Raw genomic sequence first — 22,190 nt, 5'->3', positions numbered from 1 at the left:
ACAATTGGGATACAGTAAAAAAAAAAAAAAAAGATCCTGGCAACAGGATGACCAGGTCAGAAAGCAAATGATATACGTTACACTTTTTGAACTATACATTTGAATTCGTCCTTTCCATATTAGATAAACATAAATAAAATAGTTTTTTCTCTATTAAAGGTTTTATTGGTCTTTATAGTTTTTATTCTCTTTTGTTTAATGGTGTATGGTAGGATGAAAGAATAAAAGTCATTCATAAATACATTATATTAGTTGCTTATTTTTGTTTATTTACTTTATTTTTACCATTGTTAGAAATGATCAAATGATCTAATGTGCTATTATTTTGAAAAGACCAACCGGATGTGTAGGATTCCACTGAATCTAATTTGCCTCTTGAACATTGAATGAGTGCGATGCAACACGGCTGCCTTGCCACACTCGTTCTGGCTTCACCGTGAAGTTAAAACGTCCATGAAGCTAGCTCTCTCCTCCGTGAAATCAGAGACAACGTAGATATCAAACGAAACACACTTTATCCACATGTTTGACAGTAACAACAACAGCTCTATTTTTTTGTAAATAACTCACATCGGATATTACTCCATCGGTCGACACAACCTGCTGCGACTTTACCTCAAATGTATCGTGTTTGCCTGACGACGGAATTACGCTTTAAATGACATTTTCACACTCGGGAAAGGAGACTCAGTGACTCAAACTTTCCACCATTTCCGCTGAAGGGATATAGAATCACTTATTGGTGCCGTTTTTGTTCAAAAATAACCCCGTAACCTGCCGCTGTGCACCGCTGGATGGGACGCAGATAACATGTGTTGCCACGTCAAGTCCCAGGTTGGGAGGTTAGCAGCAATGTCAGGGGTCGCTTGTTTTGGGAAATGATTACTGGAAGCACCGACGGTAAAATAATGGTCAGAAGATGTCTAGTGACGTTCAAACCGTTCAGGTAAGAGACAAAGAGCCGATGACGTTTTCCATTACCCAGTTTCCAAATTAGCCTCTAGCATTGTCGTTGATTAACATGTGGGTTCTCAATGCCCACATGCACTACCATTGCATGTGTATCTACATTATGTGGAGCCAAGGTGTGTGTATGTGTCACTGCTCACCTAAGCACACACATATGCACACACCAGGTGTTTCTCCACTAGATGATTAAGATTCACATGGATGGGAACAACACGCAGCTATAAATCATAAAAAGCTATAATAAAAAAGCATGTGCTAGCAGTGAGCCGAGCTCTAACTTATTTTCTCACTGCATGTATAAATCCATTATCTCTGTGTGGATGGGCTTTGTTTGCTAGATATACTGTATGGAGGAATCTGTTACATATGTTTACACTTAAACACTTTGCAGTCAATGCCCTGCCAACCTGCGTTTATTTAATTCCCTGATAAGTGTACACTATTGGCAGTGTTTAAATTACATTACATGTTACTTGTTAGACGCTTTTATCCAAAGCGACTTACATACTCAATACTGTGACGAATCCCAAATCAATCCCTCTATTTAATTACACTTCATTCTACTAGCTGGAGATTAAAAGCAGCAACAACTTTCAATACAAAAGTGGATACCATCATGTATCTTACCCACTTTCCACGTGCCAATACTGTTAGATGTTCTAAACAATCTGTAGTGGGTTTAAGCACTGATGAAGCATGATGGTTACGCTCATGCTGCACCGAATTACCTCACCTGATGCTGTCTTCACTGTAGATCAAGCCTTTTATTCACACACTCTTAATGAGGCAGCTTTGTGAGGAAGCCCTGACAACACATGAGAGCTTGTCTCATGTTATGTGTGTGTGTGTGTGTGTGTGTGTGTGTGTGTGTGTGTGTGTGTGTGTGTGTGTGTGTGTGTGTGTGTGTGTGTCATCTTAATTCAGAAAAAAAGATATCCAGCCCATAAATTAGTTTATAGTTTAACTATGAATGAATAGTTTGAAACGAATAGTTATGAAACGTTTTGTTTACACGTTTGCCTTTTATTGGATACAAAATGCCAGAAACCAGTGGGAGAGACAAAGTTGCTTGGCAGACTTGAGCTAAATATGCATCTTACATCACTGCAGCACCAGTAGACAGCTTTTAGAAGCCATACAAATACGTAAGTATGTTCTGGTTACGAGGCAAGAGGACTATTTTAGGTTGAGTTTTGGCTAGTTCACTTGCCAGGAAAAGTTTATTGGAAAACAGCTAAACTAACAACCACACCACGCCTGGCACAACTCCTCTTGCCTCAAAATCATCTACATGTACCTGGAGGCAAAACCTGATAAGTCTATACGTGTGAGGAAGCCAATTAGCTGATAGCAGATATCTCCTTCTGATCCAATTATAGGGAGCAGAGCATTTACTTTAAGCCTGTTAATTAAAGAGTCGTCAGGCAGGATCCGGGCCTAATCCTCTCATATCACCCACCTAACGCCAGTTTGGAAAACAGTTCAATGATAAGAGAGGAAACGATCGCTCTAGGACAACATCAGGGCAGTTTCTGCTTACCCACATGAGCTTAATATCAAACAAATGCTCTCCTTTCTCTTTCCATCAATCTCTTTTTTGCTTACAGTCATTGCTGCTGAAACACACACAGGATTATTAACCCTTAGATAACTGAGATCATAAATAAAGTGTATTAGAAAATGTTATGGTATACTGTAAAATCAGCACATTTTTCTTCACGTCCTCTGTGTAACCCCTTTATATATTCAAACTTGTCATTGGGAGTTTTCTTGACTTTATTAAAGGTCCCATGTCATGGTCAATTCTACCGATCATAATTCCATTGTTCATTTCTACTAGAATAGATTTACATTGTGCAATGTTCCAAAATCACATTGGTTTCTCATACAGTATCTCTGTATAGTATGTGTATTCACTCTCTGTCCTAAACAGCTTGTTGGAGCTCCTGCCCCCCCTCCCTATGAGCCCAGTGTGCTCTGATTGGTCAGCTCGCCCACTCTGTTCTGATGAGTCTACCACAGGTCTACCACCGTTACAGCGGAACATCAGTGATTATGTGTTACAATGGCGTTAGCAACCAGAAAATGACACCAGCAATGACAAACAGATGAGAATGCTGCGTGGGGTCTGGGTGCCGTGTTGGCGGGACGTTGCGGGGCTCGCTGCTGCGCACAGTGTGAGGATTACTGGGGTCCTTTCCTGGTTGCTGCGTGGGGTCTGCGAGACAGCGAGACACCGCAAAACTCACCTGAACTGTGAGTGTGTGTGTGTGTGCTCAGGCTGAGTTTCGCAGTGTCTCGCTGTCTCAGGCTGAGTTCAGGCTTAGAAATCTGCGGAGCTGCAGCTGAGAAAAGATAAGGCTGAGTGAGTGTGTGTGTGTGTGTGTGTGTGAAATGGACCAATCCGTGGAGCCGTTACGTCACTATGCCCGTTTACGTCACTGTACCCAGGAAGAAAACAATGGAAAAAGACAAATCTCCAACGAGGCGTTCTGGGGCAGCATAGACAGGTATTTTCTGTGTTAGAGTTTTACTCGCTACAGGGTGTACTTTGAGGGTTTGTGACTTTGCAGACCCTTTACATGCAGAAAAAGCTACATAACACACAAGGGGACGGGTAATAACCATAAAAGCATGACATGGGACCTTTAAGACAGGACACTCAATGAAAAACAAATAATAAGAGTAGGCTAAATGTATAAACACTTGTCTTAAATGAGGTCAGAGACTCTGATTCTCAGCTTTCACTTACTTGGCTTGCGGACCTGGTAGTGTAATAAGTATATAATCCATGCAGGTATAAAGTATCCTGAGATCATGGAATCATATTCATGACAAATAATCCCTTCATTTTAATAATAGTTTGGATAGGATTCACATCAGTTAATGTAATGCTGCTCTGTGGTCCTCCGACAGTGATTGAGCTATTCTAATTCATTTGAGCAATATGCCCAGAACAGATGGGGGTAATGTTTGATTCGTTCATAATATTACAGTACCTTGGGAGAGAGAAGTAAATGAGAAGCTATAGTGAATGAGCACGCCAGCTGCGTAGATGCTGGGACTTTATTATAAATACAGTAGGAATATAACCAGAGGTTGCGCTAGACTTTTTCGCTGCCCGTCATTTTGACGGACAGGATCGTAAATCTTCCGTCAAAATCCAGAATTACCCGTCGGCCTTGACACAACTCTGACGAGGGGGGGGGGGCAGTTCACATGCGCCGTGTTATGCATGGCTGCTGCACCTCGCGGGAGCGTGCACAGCGTAAAGCCAAAACTCACAGAGATTTCAATGATTTGTACGGCACAGTTAGGTTTGGAAACGGTATGATTTCCTTTTGGGAGGGCATGCATAACACGGCATAACACCGGAGCCTCGCTGCGGGGAAACTTTGGCGCTGTTCTGAGTTTGTTCTAATCTGTCAAAATGACGGACTGCTTTCAGATTTGTCCATCATTGTTAAAAAAATCCGTCATAGACGGAAAAGATAACAATATTCGGTTAACGCGACCATCTGAATATAACATATCATATTTTCAGTGTAAATCAATGAAAATGCTTACACTTCACTTTGAAGATTGTTATCTCGCATTAATCAGTTTACGCTACCAGCAGAGGAAGTCGATAATCAGAATTTGGGAGTTTACATTTCACAATGTGGCCTATTTAAAAATACATTACCGTTGTCTTGTTACAAGTGTAATCAATGCTGATCAAACTACAGCTCAAAATGTAATCTTTATATGCAACATGACGATAAATGACCAGTTGAAGTGAAATTAATGTGCAGCCGTAATCATGTTTGATGCAACACATTAGATGAGAGCCTTAATGATGATTGTTATTCGCTGTCAATGCGTTCTTGAGCTGTACAAAAGTTTCCTCTCAAAGAGCTGGATCTCACTTTCTGTCCTTAAAGCCACTGAAGTAGGCGTCATACATGACACATCAGCTCTGTCTTGGAAAATAAAGTCAACCAGGGAGCTTGCCAAAGCACCACGCTCTATTCTTAATAGATTATCCAACATCGTGTTGATCCCATAGGTCAATCAGATCAATCCAGAAAATGTACTTTTAAATGGCCATTCTTGCTTGCTGTTGATAGGAGCCCATTCCTTATGGCCTCATCAATATGAAGAGGTTTGGTTTAGAACTTTGTGTGACTGGAGCTTCGAGCTACTTACCATTCCAGGACGTGCCGTCAGATTTCACGCTGGGTCGTGCACTTGAGCAAAAAGCTCTCGCCTGGCTTTGAAGAGAAAGTAACAGCTATGCATTATTTATTCATTTGTGATGTTAAAATTACATTTTTAGACCTCTGATGCAGAAGTTAAGATGGGAAGGTTACCTGTTCAAGGTTAGCCTTAAATTATAAAAGTGATTGTCAGTATTTTATCAGCAAAGTAACATTTCTTCCTGCTTTTGTATCACGTTGGTTTGAGATACATTAGCCATATGCTGTATACTACAGTATGTAACTGCTTGATTGTTATATAATCTCTATACATTTCCTGAAAGATTTCAATGTATTCACTTAAACTAATGTACATGATGAGGACTTTTAGGAAAACTGCTTCAGCTGCTGAAATGTATAGCATAGATACTGGAGTGTTAGCCACTCTTTGTCACATACATCTGCCTTTGTGCTGCACCACTTAATCTTGCAAGAATGTTCTCTTGTGGGGGTTAGCAGCAGAGCAGCAAGCATTTCAAAGTGAGACTTGTTAGTCCTGAAGGATGGCTGCTATTTTGTCCAGTGGATGAGAATCACAGACAGCTCTGCCTCTCTGGTTCCCCAAAGAGTCTTGGCATCATAAGATAACCTTTGATTCGTATACAGTGAAACGAGTAGCTTAACTAGGGTAGGATTTACACAGATACAAAAGACCTGATTTTCAACACTTTTAAGTGAAATATTTCCTTCTCTCACGGCTGTTGAACCATGGAGGATCCACACTGAGTCTTATTCTATGCTTCTAAAGCACAGCAGCATTTCAAACTAGGATCCAAGCCACAAAGTGTGCTAAAGAAGAAGTTTATGTTTCTAAGCAAGATCTCCACTACAGATTGGAGCCAACATCCTGATGGATGACCCACATGTAGCCTACAGTATATTGCAACTGTTATTAGTGTCTGAAGTGGTTTGTGCTGCTGCCCATACTTGCTGTGAAGATACCCACTTTGCTAACTCAGGCTGCTAAAGCTGTATATTAGCTTTAGTCAAACAGAGGACTTTGGCTTCTTGCCCCCATCACTTACATTAAAACATAAAAAAGCTTACATGGACAGGATAAACTATGGCAGCAACCAATTTCTCTTTCAATGCACATGCTGTGTCTGTTTCTTTTAGCAGGAAAACATTAAACATCATCTTACAAAATGACAATATCCAAAATGTAACGTATCTATAGCCTCATACTGCATAGGAATAGCACATTTTTGTTGATCTTATTTTGTGTATTCCAGAATGAGGCAGGAGTGGGAGCAGATGTTGTGTTCGGAGACTTTAGTCAGCATTGAGGCTATCTTTATTCTCACCTTAAATAGCCAAATGTTATTGGCTGTCTTTGTCGCCTCCTTGCCTCTTCTTCCCTTCCCCTCTGTGCACCTCTGATATTACACACCCATTTCATCCGCACTTAGGGACAAACTGCTCACCCTTAATTTGCCAGTTGTATTAGATATATGCCAACTGATCACATCAGCGCACTTAAATGCTAAAAATGCCCTTTAGCTTCAAGTTTATACTTTTCACGTGTGATCACTGCTCTATTTATGCACTGCCTTCTGGATGTGCTTTCTTGACTTGTCTCTTCTGCTCTCTCTCACATTTTTCTCAACCCCTTAGCTTTGCTATTTTTCCCTCCCTCTTTTTGTCTGACTGCCGATCATTCTCTACTGCAAACCTGTCTTCTATAATTGTCGGCTTCTTCATCTGCCTACATTATTTCCTTTGTTTTTTATGCCTCTCACTTTTTATTCACTTATTTTCTGCCTCCAATATCTCACTATGCCCCCCTTTCACTATCTTCATCTTCCCCAACTACTCACCCAAAGCATCTATTTACCTTCCCTTCCCTATAAATATGTCTACCTAGCTCAACTCCCTTTTCACTTATTCTCTCCTCCCCTGTGTTGCAGGATATTCGTGGTGGGAATAGGCTTCTTCAGCGTGTGCTTTCTAATGACCTCTCTGGGGGGGCAATTCTCAGCCAAGAGACTGGGGGACTCCCCCTTCACCATCCGCACAGAAGGTACTGACATGTGCTGTGTGTGTGAGAGAGTGTATGTGTGTGTGTGTTTGTGTGTAAACAGTTCCTTCACTGAGTTGAAATGCTGTAATGTCTCTGCATATTGCTGTGCTATAACTCTCCATGGCCCTGCTGGCACTCCACTGTCTTTTTTGTCACTTTGTCAAAGCTGCACCACCTGTCACTGGAAACATAAAATTGCTTGGAATAGTAGGTTGGGGCATGGATTACATTGTAGGACCAATTCGACCGATGAATTTCATTCATATAACCGTAGAACAAAAAACTGCATTTTCTACAGATGTCGGAGCTGAGAAATAAATCCACATCTGTGTAAAGATATATTAATATGGTGGGAGCCAGTAGCTTAGAAGTTATGGGTCTGATCCCCAGAAGTTACAGCATGGTGCTTGGCTTATATTATATCTGTGGGTTTCTACCTCTCTTCTCTCAGGGATTCTGCACTGATGGCCACTACAGTGTGCTGCAGCTGTGTGCATAAAACCTATACAAATATACATGAATATACTTTATGATGGATGAAATGTTGTTTACTAAACTGCCAGTCCTTGACAGAAAGACACATTTAGCATACTTTACAACATAATTAATCCACTTAATGGTGATAGACTGACAGCTAAAATCACTCCTTTTTCTTGCACTCATCTCCGATAACTTTCAAAGAACGATAAACAAATCCAGCCTAAAATACATTTTACAGCTCCCTCAGCCCTCTCTGGATTGTCTATAGGACTCTCCATCATATGGAAGTGCAATAAAGCAAGCCTATATAGCTTTTGGTGTAGCCACAAGTGGACAATTACAGTGCGATGACTCATTGAATTTCACTACATTTTCCCGAGACTGTCTTCAGTCAGTGGTTGAGTTGAATGAGGAACATAAGCCACTGGGAAGAACAATATAATGATTACCAACAAACACATGGGGTTGTGAAGGTTTGACTAGAGTTTGACTTAGAGGGATGAAAGGAAGTTGAATACGAGGGGATGATCCAAGGGTCGAATGGGGATCGATGATGGGTCTGGAGGCGTTGAGAAACCCGTGGAGTGTGAGACTGACATGGGGGCAAGTCACGCTGAGCTTCAGATTCATCATCCCTCTGTGGTACCTGTATTGAGACAGAAGAGGGTTGGGAGAACTCAAACAAAAAGCAATAGACACGCCTAAACTAGTGGAGGGGTGAAGTGTGGCAAATTTAGTTCTTAGGTTCTAAGGAGTATAAGCTAACAACAAGGTGCTGTTGAGCTTCCTATGATAATGTGTGTTTTTGTTTTGTTTACCTACTGGTGTTATTGTGTCTTTTAGATCAGGGTCTAGTGGGGTCAGGGTCCACCTCTTTATGGAATTATATGTCTTTGTTTTTTGATGGCACGTTAAAAAAGGCTACTGTATTTGTTTTGGTACGAATCCTACTGAACCCAATCAAAGAAGTGTAAGAAAAACACAACTATGCTGCAAATTGCTTAGGGGTGAAATCTTGTCTCGCTCCTGCACTTAAGTGAAAAATAATAACTTCCTTAAAGGCCCTGTCACACTGTCCCGAAATTGACACCCGATGGACACACGAATATGGAATTGTGAATTTCGCACGATGATGGCCCCGAACCACACACGAAGGCAACATTTACATTACATTTAAGACATACAACTGCAATGAAAGTACCAAAAACAATTATGTTACAGTACTATGATACTGTACTGATATCTTCAGACTTTGTTCTTTACTTTATCCGTCGTTATATGTAGAAAATATTACGTTTTCTCCGTAATGTTGTTTCCATAACAACAACAACTTCCTGTCAACTGTCCTTCAAAATAATATATTATATCCTTTTTAGTTTCACAGAACACAAATTGGGTTATTTACATAATATATTTACATGATTTTGTTGTGCAATAAAACAACCCGATGGACACACGATAAAGGAAATGTTCAAATTCGGCTGTGATCGTAGCAACATCGGGCCATTCGTGAGGGCATCTTAAGCCATCGTATGACCGCCGGTGGAGTTTCTCAGGCTCCGGCAGCAACTTCGTGAGCGGTGGCAAAATCTTTGGCATGCCAAAAAATTGCCGAAGGACCTTGCGAAGGTTAATTTTCGTGTTGAATTCGTGTGTCAATTTTGCCCTTCGTAAGGCCATCGTGAGGGCATCTTGTTATCATCGGTGCCATCGGGCATTCGCCCCGATCAGAGTGAGGGTGAATGCACCGATGATAACACGAAAATGACACGATTTGACAAGATGCCCTCACGAGTGCCTTACGAAGTTGCCGCTCACGAAGTTGCTGCCGGAGCCTGAGAAACTCCACCGGCGGTCATACGATGGCTTAGATGCCCTCACGAATGGCCCGATGTTGCTACGATCACAGCCGAATTTGAACATTTCCTTTATCGTGTGTCCATCGGGTGTCAATTTCGGGACAGTGTGACAGGGCCTTTAGGGCTGAACAGTGTGCATATTAAGATATGATAATGTGCACATAAGAGCAGAGCAAGTGAGGTTAGAATCGTGAGGTTGCATGCAAATGTGAACTGAGAGCAACATGAATACATAAGATTACCTGGGGGTGAAGCATCACACAGTAATCTTAAAATGCTTGTCACAGTGTTCATTTGTCTAAAGATGTAACCCCAACAACAATGAATTTCCTCTCTGCACATTGGTTGCTGTACGTGTGTTGCATGGCCACTGAAGCCTGCGACTCACAAAGCCATATCTCACCAGGGAAATATCATTAACACATCGGCCAGCCAGCGATATGACATGACCCGGAGTGAAGGCTGACTGCCAGTGGCAAGGCAGACATTTTTTTTCCTGCTGTACAAGATGCGAAGATTAAAAGTCAGGGGTCATTCTGTGGAGGCCGACCACTTCTTACTGCTGCGGTTAAAATAAGAAATCCTATGTTCTGAGGGCTTCTCCCCATGTGTGAAGCATGTGTGTATGCACAACCGTAGCTGAAACATTCCATGTGTCAGTTTGCCTGGGTGTGAGAACGAGTAAAATAAGCCATATCTACTGGTGTGTATCAGTTAGGTGATGGCGTGCGTGATTATGTGCTGTAATCTGTCATTGAGAAAGATGAATCAATGGAAACAGAATATATCAGACGTAACCGAAGGCATAGACGCAGAGGGTTATTATAAAACCAGGCGCAGTGTGTGTGTGTGTGTGTGTGTGTGTGTGTGTGTGTGTGTGTGTGTGTGTGTGTGTGTGTGTGTGTGTGTGTGTGTGTGTGTGTGTGTGTGTGTGTGTGTGTGTGTGTGTGTGTGTGTGTGTGTGTGTGTGCGCTAGATAATGGGGTTTGTGGTCCTATGGGATTACTGTGTTTGTGATCCATTGAGATTACTGTGTTTGTGTGATAAATTAGGATTAGTGTGTGTGGCTGTGTGTTTTAGTAAAATTCAGTTGATTAATCAACTAGTCATGCAATGCAGCCTGGGAAGACATCTGGTGCAAGCTCATTAAAAACTGTATCGTGTCCACCGTGCTTCCCCATAGGACTTTACTTTGTGTGTGTGTGTGTGTGTGTGTGTGTGTGGTGTGTGTGTGTGTGTGTGTGTGTGTGTGTGTGTGTGTGTGTGTGTGTGTGTGTGTGTGTGTGTGTGTGTCCGTGTGTGTCCGTGTGTGTGTGTATCCCTTCGTGTGTCTAAATACTTTTGTGCTTGTCTATGCAGAAACGATCCCCGTATGTCGGTAATCTACAGTGTTCCTCTCTACATATGCTTGCGTATGCCCCCTCTGTTTCACCCTCTTTCTCCCTTTATGTACATCTCTGTGGTCTACTACCTCAGACTGTTTTTGCAGCTTTTCCCCTGCTTGTGTGTGTATGTGTGTTTGTGATGAGCTGGCAGGAAATTGGCTGTTAAATGGGGCGACAGCAGCAATGTGGGACAAGATTGAGACCAGAGAGAGCGATCCATCTGCTCTCTGCAAATCAGCCCCGCTACAAAAACAACTGGCCCTTTCATTAAGCCTGCAGTCCACACACGTCCACACACACACACACACACACACACACACACACACACACACACACACACACACACACACACACACACACACACACACACACACACACACACACACACACACACACACACACAGTTCCAGCTTGGTGTTTCATTAACTACAAGTCATTTCTGGTAGACTTCCATGTATAAAAAAATGCTCCTATTAAAAATGTTCTGCTTCTGGTATTTTAACACTTTCTGTGGGGACCAGAGGTCGCGTTAACCGAATATTTTCCATCTATGACGGACAAATCTGAAAGCAGTCGGTCATTTTGACAGATTAGAACAAACTCGGAACAGCGCCAAAGTTTCCTCGCAGCGAGGCTCCGGTGTTATGCCGTGTTATGCATGCCCTCCAAAAAGGAAATCATACCGTTTCCAAACCTAACTGTGCCGTACAAATCATTGAAATGTCTGTGAGTTTTGGCTTACGCTGTGCACGCTCCCGCGAGGTGCAGCAGCCATGCAAAACACGGCGCATGTGAACTGTCGTCGTCGTCCCCCGTTGACAGTTCACGAGCATACTCCCCCCCCCCTTCAGAATTGTGTAAAGGCCGACGGGTAATTCCGGGATTTTGACGGAAGTTTTACGATCCTGTCCGTCAAAATGACGGGCAGCGAAAAAGTCTAGCGCAACCTCTGGTGGGGACTTACGCCCCGTCTACACTACAGGCATCTACACTACAGGCTTTGGTCATTTTTATTTGGCTTGAAGACTTTGGTAATAAAGGGAGAACATTTTTCCACAAGCACAATTAGACTTATCATCACACTGGTTGTGTTGCATCGAGCAGATACCGAAACATTTCAGATTTCTTGTTAGGGAGCAGCTAGATATTAACAACTCTTGCTGTATTTAACTCTAATTTAAAAATATTGTTTTTGAATCAGAATACCCATACTTTTAACTACAATTTACATAATTACAGGTGTGTAGCAAAGTACAAGTTGGGGCTTGAGATTTAATTTAGCTGTAGAAAAAATATTGTTAGTTGCTCTCTCTGCATGCCTTTGTCCCGAACCATGAACACTTGTGCTAGCAGAAACATGCTCTCTCCTAATTTGTGTTGTAAGTAAAGAATAGACTATTTCCTGTTCATGAAGGCTAACAGTGATGGATGCTTGCTCCCTCAAATATCTAGGCAATGGATTAAAATTCAGAGTGGTAGCAACGCAGCCCGAACTGTAATGTCATTGTTTTAAGCTTATCTACTTAAAATCTCTGGATTGAGGCCTCCAAACTTGTCAAAGCAGTCTGTAAACCTAACGCTATATTTGGGGATGGCAACAGTAGCATTGTATAAGTGAGTTGATTTAGAAATGTATTTTCCTTAACTGAAATGGGGTACTTGTTATTAAGTATGTTCACAATACTTACAGTAACTAGTGTGACATTGTAAAGCCTCATGAGCAGTTCTCTTATCTTGGCATTGTCTACTGTAAAATGTTATTTTTCTAAATGCCATAAATCATGTATCTTTTGAAGCTATATCCCCAAGTTAAAACAAAGCCTTTTGTTTTGTTTCGTTATTTGCCTTCGGCTCTCTGTCAAACATGACCTCTAAAAGGAATGTCTTTATGGCAGGTAAAGGTAAAGGTGTGTTTATTTAATGGATTTTGAGGCTTTCACACAACAGTGACAATGTTAGCTAAAATGAGTATTTTAACCCTTACAGATTAAATAACCATAACAGCAAAGGCCCTAATAGCCAATACTAATCCTTAAGTCACTACTGTCCAATTTTCTTTTAAATATGTGTCTTGATTTTGTTATATAACAGGGCTTTCTATCTCAAGAGATGAGTATGTCTGGCGATGTCAGCATCTGTCATCTCAGCCTAATAATTATGTGTGATGTGTTGACAGCAATACCACCAGGAACACAAGTAAACGAGATGCTTTTCTGTATAAAGAAACAAATTCACAGGATTTCATCTTGCATCTTACCTCAGTCATTTGTACACCGGTATTAGCTCGCTGTTTGTACACAATACCAGCCAAATGTGTGTACGGCTTTGTCACCTTAGTGGGAATTGCGCTGATCGCAATTGTTTGGGTATTAGCCGAATTTCGTCACCACCTCTCGCTTCCATGGATTATCAGCTTCCACTGGAGGCGCGGAGTTCTGTGTTGTCGCTCCAATCCTCGTCTCTCTTCAGTGACTCACAAACTCATCAAGAGCTGTGTGCCGGAGATGGAGAGGTAGTGGCTCAATAGTGAAAATGAGAAAGTGGATGATGGAGGTGGAAGTAGAATAGAGATTGAATGTTTGTGTGTGCATCTGTGATCAAGCAGGAGAATGAGATTTCTAGAGGTTGCTTTTCTCTCAAAAGAGAAAGATGAAAAAGCGGGATAAAAAGGTACATAACTCGATTTATTTTCACTAGATTTAAATACATCAGGCATAAGGGAGATGTTGGCTTGATCAAAGGCCTTCCCTATGGAGCTTGTTTATACTCTGCAGTGTATTACATTAACAAGGACCCATGACAGTCCCTTCACCCGAGCATATTCTTTCTAGTGTTTGTTCTAGCTGAAAGACTGGGGGCCTTCTCACTGTCTAGGCGGATCCCTGCTGGGAAAGAGAATATGATTTTATATTCTTGCCTCAGTTTAACATTCTGCAGATCTCCCTCAGCTCTCGAGTTTTAATGACAAACTGCTTGAGAATACTGTCAATCAAAGGCTCTGATTTATAAAATGGAAGACTTCTAATCACCGCGAGGAGAGCGCTCTGTTTGGAAATGCCGCTGTGCTCAGATCCAAGCGGAGGCCGAGACTAATGGTTGTTTGACTCGCATTAAACTCAGCTCTGTGATGTTCGTCTTAAAGTTTCCCCGCTGTCAGTCAGAGAAGGACTCATGCCAATGTGTCACATTCCCAAAAGACATTTCCACTTGTGTCCTAAGAAGACCTCAATGGAGAGAAACACTAAGTAATTACAGCTCAAGTTTATTTGGTTATTATAATGTGTGGGGGGAAAAAGTCCATCTGTATGCATTAGCTGGTACCGATTGAGCCCACCAGACACCCCCGCTCTGTGGTCCCCTTTCATGTTTTTTTCACCCTGGATGTTCATCTCTCTCACATAACCCCTGCAGTTATGTTTCCTTGCCATCGCTTCATGTCGAACAAATCTGGTATGACAATCTTCTGCATGTCGCCGATGCTAGGTGCAGCAAGGGAATCAGTCGGCGGGGGGGGGGGGGGGGGGCGAGTACACTTTACCAGTGCACTCATAGCCTTGGGAGCTTGTATGGACTGTGTGTGTGTTTAGGAGGAGGTGGTGGGTTGGTTTTTGTGTGTGTGTGGGGGGAGGGGGGAGGTGGTTATGGGTTTGTGATTCTCTCTGGATATCGCATTCAACTTGGTGCCAAAAAATGTCAAATGAGTTGGGAGTGTCTGTCTGCCTGGATGAGTGTACTGAGTGTATTTTGAATTGTTCCTTTAGTTACAATAAAGCGAAGACATACACAATATACAGTAAGTAGGTACCCGAAACCTTTACATGGCGTACAAGAAAGAAAAAAAAAGCTGGGTATTACATTGACAATTCCTGAGAATAGTCTAAAGCTGCCAGGCGACAGCATCATAGACATAAACAAAAAGGCCAAGACTATTGTGTTCTTAAGTGTGTCCTCACAAGTATAGAAAGATATGAGAATCTCAAAATTCTAAATAAAAGCTATAAGGAAAACTCTCACTTTACATTAGTCTATTTACCAGCTACCTAACATTTACTTTTGGGATCTAAGGTAGGTTCAAATGATAGTATGTCTTGAGATAAGGTTATTGTAAGTGGGATATTAAATGGTGACTCTTCCGTCACAGACAGCACAGGAAACCATGTTAACTAATTAGTACCATTTTTGCCAACTAATGTTGGTTTATTTATTTTGAAAGAGGAGCAGTTTTTAGATTACTATCCATACTGTAGATGAAGTTAAGTAAAGAATAATTAAAAAAGCATAAAAACTATTGAAAACTATACCATGAGGTTTTGATTAGTCCAAGGGTGGTAAGGTGAGCAACGTTAGTAGAATGTGTACGGATGATTTCGTTTCAGGGACAAAGGGATACATTTGGTAGGAGTTGGTGAATCATGTTAGGCTGTATTTGTTGTCAGGCTTCATAAAAACCCATGCATATTTAACAGTTTGGTTGGCCATAGTATAATAATAATAATCTTTCAGATGGGTATATTTTTCGACTCATACAATATACAAGCCTTGCACCAGGGAGGTGGGCTGGTGATTGGAGGACATTGTCATGTCAATGGTGTTGACATGACAAGGTTATAATTGGTCAGCCCCTAGCTAAGCAGCTGTTGAATTAGCCACCGCTGATAAAGCATGAATAAAACATCAGATGAATCAGCTCGTGCAACTTGGATGCTCTGCCCGAAGTGACACTATGCTCCATTTGTGGGAGGGCATCACAAACAATTCCTTTGCGCTTTTTAATTAGTTAGATTCCTTAGTCCTGTTGCCAAAGCACTTAATTGTGACATTATGTGTTTAAAAACTAGTTGCATACATTTTTCACAGTAGCTCTATATCTTACCCAACCACATATACAGCCTGTTAACCGTATTCATTTCACCTACACTGTGCTAATCACATTTATAACTCTCCTCCCTAACTTTGTTTGCCCTCTGTGCAAACTTCAGACCATTCCCGTGTTATTCCATCCTTAGCCCATTCCCGACACCAATACATATTAATGAGAAAGCCTATCCAATTTCCAACTAGAAAGGGCCATTGTTCCAACCTAAGTGCTATTACCCTGCCGTAAATGAGAAATTCTCCAGTGCACATTATATTATGGTTATGTCTCTGGGAAGGTTACTCGGCAGCAATATGCTGTCTCAATTACCCAGCCTGCATCAGGCTTTGTCTACAGGTCGCTAGCTCATCGTTTCCTCTGCCATAAGCTGGTTATTTCCTCAGGTCCTGATAGTGTCATACTCGAGCATGCTTCTGCTTCCTTTCTGCAGATATACACTAACGGTGTTCACAATGCCATGGCTTTTTCTGCTTGACAGTTTTTTATTGTCTGTGTTGACAAATAAAAGGCAGTTGTGTTTGTCTGGTCTCTTTACTGGTGTTGGCTGATAAGGTCGTAAAAGCACACCAGGCTTGACTTGAGATTATGTCCTTCCTCTCACCACACCTCTCCTCTTGCTTTTCTTTGTCTTTCATTTCTACCCTTCAGAAATGCCAGGTGTTAGACAGACACATTTTAATAATAATAATATAATAATAATATTGGTAGGGATGAAACCCTCTTTAATGGTCACACATGCACAGCACACACAGTGAAATGTGGCCACTGCTTTTAACCCATCCTAGTACCAGGAGTCTAGTACTAGGAGCAGTGGGCAGCTATTGTACAGCGCTCGGGGAGCAATGGGAGTGAGGGGGGAAGGGGGGTGTCCGGTGTCTTGCTCAAAGGCACCACGGCAGGGCAGGAGGTGAACTGGGACCTCTCCAAGTAGCAGTCCACACTCCATTTTTAGGTCTGGTCGGGGACTTGAACCGGCAACCCTACGGCTCACAGTCCAAGTCTACTGACTGAGCCACTGCCGGACTGTCAGCTGTGGCTTTCTCCCCCCTTTTTTGTTTACCACTATCACACGTGTGCCTATGTTGAATTCAGTTGGACAGGTCTTCGACACAGCCCAAGAAAGACACTTCTGCCTTTGTCTGAAAAGCGACAGTAATGATCACTGCATTGCAGGGGAATTCATTTCTTTGACAAAGAGTGATGAAAAGGTGATGAATAAAGGTTTCTTAACTTTTTTAATACTCAAAGTGACATATTTGACCCTAAATAATGATGCTTCATTTCAGTCTGTTATCAGACAGCTATCAGTTTAGGACATGATTTGAAATCCAGTCTCATGTGAGTGTGTGTCTATGCGCCAGTTAATAAAAAGACAAGACTGGCAAAAATGTAATGTTCTGACATGGACAAATTATGGACAAAGCTTTTATCTAATATTATAATCTACAGTATTCAAAACACAAGTGAGACAATTGTCATGACATTATAGCCTTCAGGGCCTCCACTCTGTATGTCTGTGTATATTATCTGTTAAAAGAAGAAGAAATCCGTTTTTTTTTCATCAGATAAGCCCTCAAGGTTTCTCCTAATACAAAACATTGAAATCAAGTTTTTGGAAATAACAGGAAACAATGAAAGTTAAATGGTTAGTTAAATAATGCAATAAAATGAGTAATCCAACCTTAAATCATGGTCTTGGTTTTTATGGCAAGTTGTATGAATAATTCAGGTATATCTGACAATTTATATTTAGAAAATGCTAAATGAGGTAAACAAACTCAAACAAGAAGTGGACTCATTCTCTTTGTCAAAAGAAGACACACCTTAAAGGGGACCTATCATGCAAAATGCTCTTTTTGATGTCTTTTATACATAAATATGTGTCCCCGGTGCGTCGGGGAACTCATGCAGCGTCAGAAAATAAAACCCTTTCTCTTTTCCTCCGTACCCAAATCTTTAAAAAACGGAGGTACAACGAGCGGATACAGATTTGCTGCCGATATGACATCAAATTGGTGGAGGACCCACAGAAAGTTGCTATCAGAAACAATGCCTGACGTGTTTTGGATGTAATCTCGTCTTTGTTTTCATTTCATTTCATTTCAAACCTTTATTTATACAGATAAATCCCATTGAGATCATTGATCTCTTTTCCAAGGGAGACCTGCTCAAGTAGTTCCACATGAAACATAAAAACATAAATAGAACAACAAAAGGACATCATACAGCATCATTTACATAATTATCCACATAAACAGGTACCAATAGCTTCCGATTGACTAGCATCCAACCAAGCTTTAAAAACATTTAGTGGCACCAGATTGTTCAGTTTCCATTTAATTTGCAGACTATTCCAAGACAGAGGAGCTGCGCATCTAAAAGCTGTCTTCCCTAAGACAGTCCTAGCAGTTGGCACATTTAATAAAACCACAGCATTCGATCTCAGGCAGTAGCCACTTACAATTTTCCGTGAGATCAGGGAGCAGATATAAGATGGAAGTTTCCCTAACATGGCTTTGTATATAAAAATGTACCAGTGACTGAGCCTCCGTACAGTTAGTGAAAGCAAACCAGCCCTTGCATACAGGGTACAGTGATGGGTTAATGCTTTACAGTTTGTCACAAATCTCAGTGCGCTGTGATACGCAGCATCTAACTTGACCAGGCAATTGGCAGGTGCATTCATATACATCAAATCACCATAGTCCAGCACAGGTAAAAAGGACACAGTGACTAGCCTTTTCCTGGCCTCAAGCGAGAAACAGGACTTGTTCCTGTAGAAGAAACCTAGCCTAACCCTCAGCTTTTTAAGCAGGTTATTGACATGAAGTTTAAAAGTGAGACAATCATCAAGCCAGATACCAAGGTATTTGTAACAGGTAACCACTTCAAGTTTTATTCCTTGCGTAGTTACAATATCTAAAACAGGCTCTGGTGTCTTTTTAGCTTTAGAAAAGAGCATTACCTTGGTTTTCTCAACATTTAAAAGAAGCTTTAGTTCAGAGAGCTGAGTCTGAATAATGTTAAAAACAGCCTGTAATTTAACACCAGCCTCCTTAATCGAGGTACCTGCACAGTACAACACGGTATCATCCGCATAAAAATGTAAAGTAGCTTCATCCACATTTTCACCTAAACTGTTGATGTAGATCAGGGGTGCCCAACCTTTTTTTAACCGAGAGCTACTTTTAAAGTTGCCAGTCTGCCGAGATCTACCAGTCCAAATAGAGAGGCGTAGCCATTACTGACAGCCTACTACCAGGTAAATACACACTTCTACTTGTATAAAACTGACCTTTGTACGGTTAATACTTCATAAAATACTGCAGATCCTTTATCTTACCTCTTTCTAATCTACACACATACAAGTACTTAACTGAAGTTACACAACAGTGTTGTTGATACAGAGTTGGAGTTTATTCACACGTCACATACTACAGTGGGTAATGTTTTCAAGAAACATTAAACAGTGCTGCCACATATGACACAGGAAAAAAAGAAAAGACACTGAACCCTTTCTTTGCCATTATATAAAAATAGTGTTGCTACAAAAGTATAAATTAGGCTTAGTAATAAGACAACTCAGATCTGAAGCTACACAGGAATCTGCTGCCAAAGTGCAATAAAAAAGACAAAATTAATAGAATCAAACCCTTTTTTTGTTGCATTTTAGTAGAGTATAAAAATAAATGCCTTTAAAATAGGATGCAAGCAACACTAGTTTCTTAAAGGTGGGGTAGGTAAGTTTGAGAAACCGGCTCCAGATACACTTTTTGTTATATTCCCTGGAATGCTCTTAACAACCCGATAGCAATGAATATCTGAAGTGCTTTGACAAAAAATCCATAAAAAAAATTCATCTGTGGAAGCCGTAATACTGTAAAAAGTACAACCAATCCGTTTAGCCGGGCCGGCTAAACGGATTGGATTGCCGCCTTGTCTGTCAGCCTTCCATCTCGTGCACGCACAAATGTATCTCGTGCCCTCATTGGGCGTGCCGTCATTGGACGTGCATTGCAGCAGTACTTCAATGACTCGCCAGCAACAGGCGGCCACTTTCACCAGTCTGCTGACGTCATGTGTGCGTTCATGTGTGTTGGAGGAGGTGCTCTGTAAGGAAGTCTGAAGGAAGGGGCGGATTCTTTTCGGCTGTGTACTTTCAAATTTTAGTGCACTCGAGCCGGTTTCTGAAACTTACCTACCCCACCTTTAACCTAAACTGATAATAGACTATAATCAATTTAAGTTTGCATTCTTATACCATTTTGTACAATAATTATAATGAATAAGTTCAAACAACAGCTCTCGCTAGCGAGAGCTGTGTCCGGGTCCTCGGCAGTAAGTCGGACCCATTTCCGGTGAGGGTTGGCCTCCGCCAGGGCTGCGCTTTGTCACCAATCCTGTTTGTAATATACATGGATCGGATTTCGAGGCGTAGTCATGGGGGAGGGGGTCTGCAGTTCGGTGGACTAAGGATTGCACCACTGCTTTTTGCAGATGATGTGGTTCTAATGGCTTCATCGGTCTGCGACCTTCAGCACTCACTGGATCGGTTCGCAACCGAGTGTGAAGCGGCTGGGATGAGGATCAGCACCTCCAAATCTGAGGCCATGGTTCTCAGCAGGAAACCGATGGACTGTCCACTCCAAGTAGGGAATGAGTCCTTACCCCAAGTGAAGGAGTTCAAGTATCTCGGGGTCTTGTTCTCGAGTGAGGGAACAATGGAGCGTGAGATGGGCCGGAGAATCGGAGCAGCGGGAGCGGTACTGCAGTCGCTTTACCGCACCGTTGTGACGAAAAGGGAGCTGAGCCAGAAGGCAAAGCTCTCTGTCTTCCGGGCCATTTTCGTTCCTACCCTCACCTATGGTCATGAAGGATGGGTCATGACCGAAAGAACGAGATCGCGGATACAAGCGGCCGAGATGGGTTTTCTCAGCAGGGTGGCTGGTGTCTCCCTTAGGGGTAAGGTGAGAAGTTCGGTCATCAGGGAGGGACTCGGAGTTGAGCCGCTCCTCCTTCGCGTCGAAAGGAGCCAGTTGAGGTGGTTCGGGCACCTAGTTAGGATGCCACCTGGGCGCCTCCCTAGGGAGGTGTTCCAGGCACGTCCAGCTGGGAAGAGACCAAGGGGTAGACCTAGGACCAGGTGGAGGGATTATATCTCTTCGCTGGCCTGGGAGCGCCTTGGGATCCCCCAGTCAGAGCTGGTTGATGTCGCCAGGGAAAAGAAAGTTTGGGGCTCTCTGCTGGAACTGCTACCCCCGCGACCCGACCACGGATAAGCGGGAGAAGATGGATGGATGGATGGATGGAAGTTCAAACAAACTAAAACTTACAGCTGATTAATAACGGTATCTAACTTGAGTTTTTATTATATCAAAAACCTGTTGAAATGCTACTATTATTTTTACTGTCCCCAAAAAGCACGTCGGCAGCCTCCAGGAATGCTTCTTACACAACTTCGCCGTCTTTGAAAGACTTCATGTGTTTCGCAAGAACGTGACTGACACGATAAGATGCTATGGTACTTGGTACTTGCTCTTGTTGTTGGGCCTGGTGAAAATGGACTGCTGTGCATTTAGCTGTACTTTCAGGTCCCTCCCCTTTTGGGAGCGTAGGGCAGAATTAGGAGGGAATTCCGTCTCGTAGCGTTTGTGCACTGTTTTGAAATGCCGCTCCTAAATTATCCTTCTTCGATAAAGCCACGCTCGCATTGCAGATGAGACAGATGGACTTTGAATTGGAATAGATACAAAAATAATCGTCCTCCCACTCGGAGTGAAAATGATATATTTTGGGCTTTTTTGCTTCTGCCATAATTGTGGTCTTGTGTGTGTGCGGACTGTCACTCCTGTTGACAGCAAAATAGTGCCCACTGCCCACCAGCCACGCCCCGACACATGGGGTCACGCCGGCCAATCACAAAGCTTTGATGCGTTCAAGTGCATTATTCTGGCACAGGAAGATTATGTTATAGGACATTAACGATAAAACAGAATATTGTTGTTCTATTTTTAGACACATCTCGCGATCGACTGGGAATCTCCCCGCGATCGACCGGTCGATCGCGATCGACTGGTTGATGTAGATGGAGAATAAAAGTGGACCTAAAACAGAACCTTGAGGAACACCATTAGCAATGTTCAACCACTCAGAAGACAGCCCATCAAAATGAACACATTGGGACCTTTCAGAGAGGTAGTTTACAAACCACCCTGCTGCATGGCTGGACATGCCTATACTGGCTAGCCTCTGCTTTAAAATGTGATGATCGACGGTGTCAAACGCTTTTGAAAGGTCAATAAATAGAGCTGCACAACTCTGCTTATTATCTAAAATACTCGTAATATCATTCACCACTTTCAT

The 22,190-nt window shown here is 42.1% G+C and overlaps 1 protein-coding gene across 6 annotated transcripts in view; it reads left to right on the top strand.

The window, feature by feature from the left end:
• Positions 1–402: 402 nt before the first annotated feature.
• LOC117538066 (alpha-1,6-mannosylglycoprotein 6-beta-N-acetylglucosaminyltransferase B-like) overlaps positions 403–22,190 on the top strand; it is a 126,707-nt gene continuing 104,919 nt past the window's right edge. For all 6 annotated transcript variants that reach the window (XM_034203593.1, XM_034203592.1, XM_034203591.1 and 3 more), the window contains exons 1-2: positions 403–946; positions 7,115–7,227. In XM_034203593.1, the coding sequence (XP_034059484.1) occupies positions 879–946; positions 7,115–7,227 (181 nt within the window). In that variant the 5' untranslated portion in view covers positions 403–878. The remainder of the gene's footprint in view (positions 947–7,114; positions 7,228–22,190) is intronic.

The sequence above is a fragment of the Gymnodraco acuticeps genome, unplaced genomic scaffold, assembly GCF_902827175.1.
Source record: "Gymnodraco acuticeps unplaced genomic scaffold, fGymAcu1.1, whole genome shotgun sequence".
Taxonomy (NCBI): Eukaryota; Metazoa; Chordata; class Actinopteri; order Perciformes; family Bathydraconidae; genus Gymnodraco; species Gymnodraco acuticeps.
Note: the sequence above shows the minus strand (reverse complement) of the source record. Positions and strands in the feature narration are given on the sequence as shown.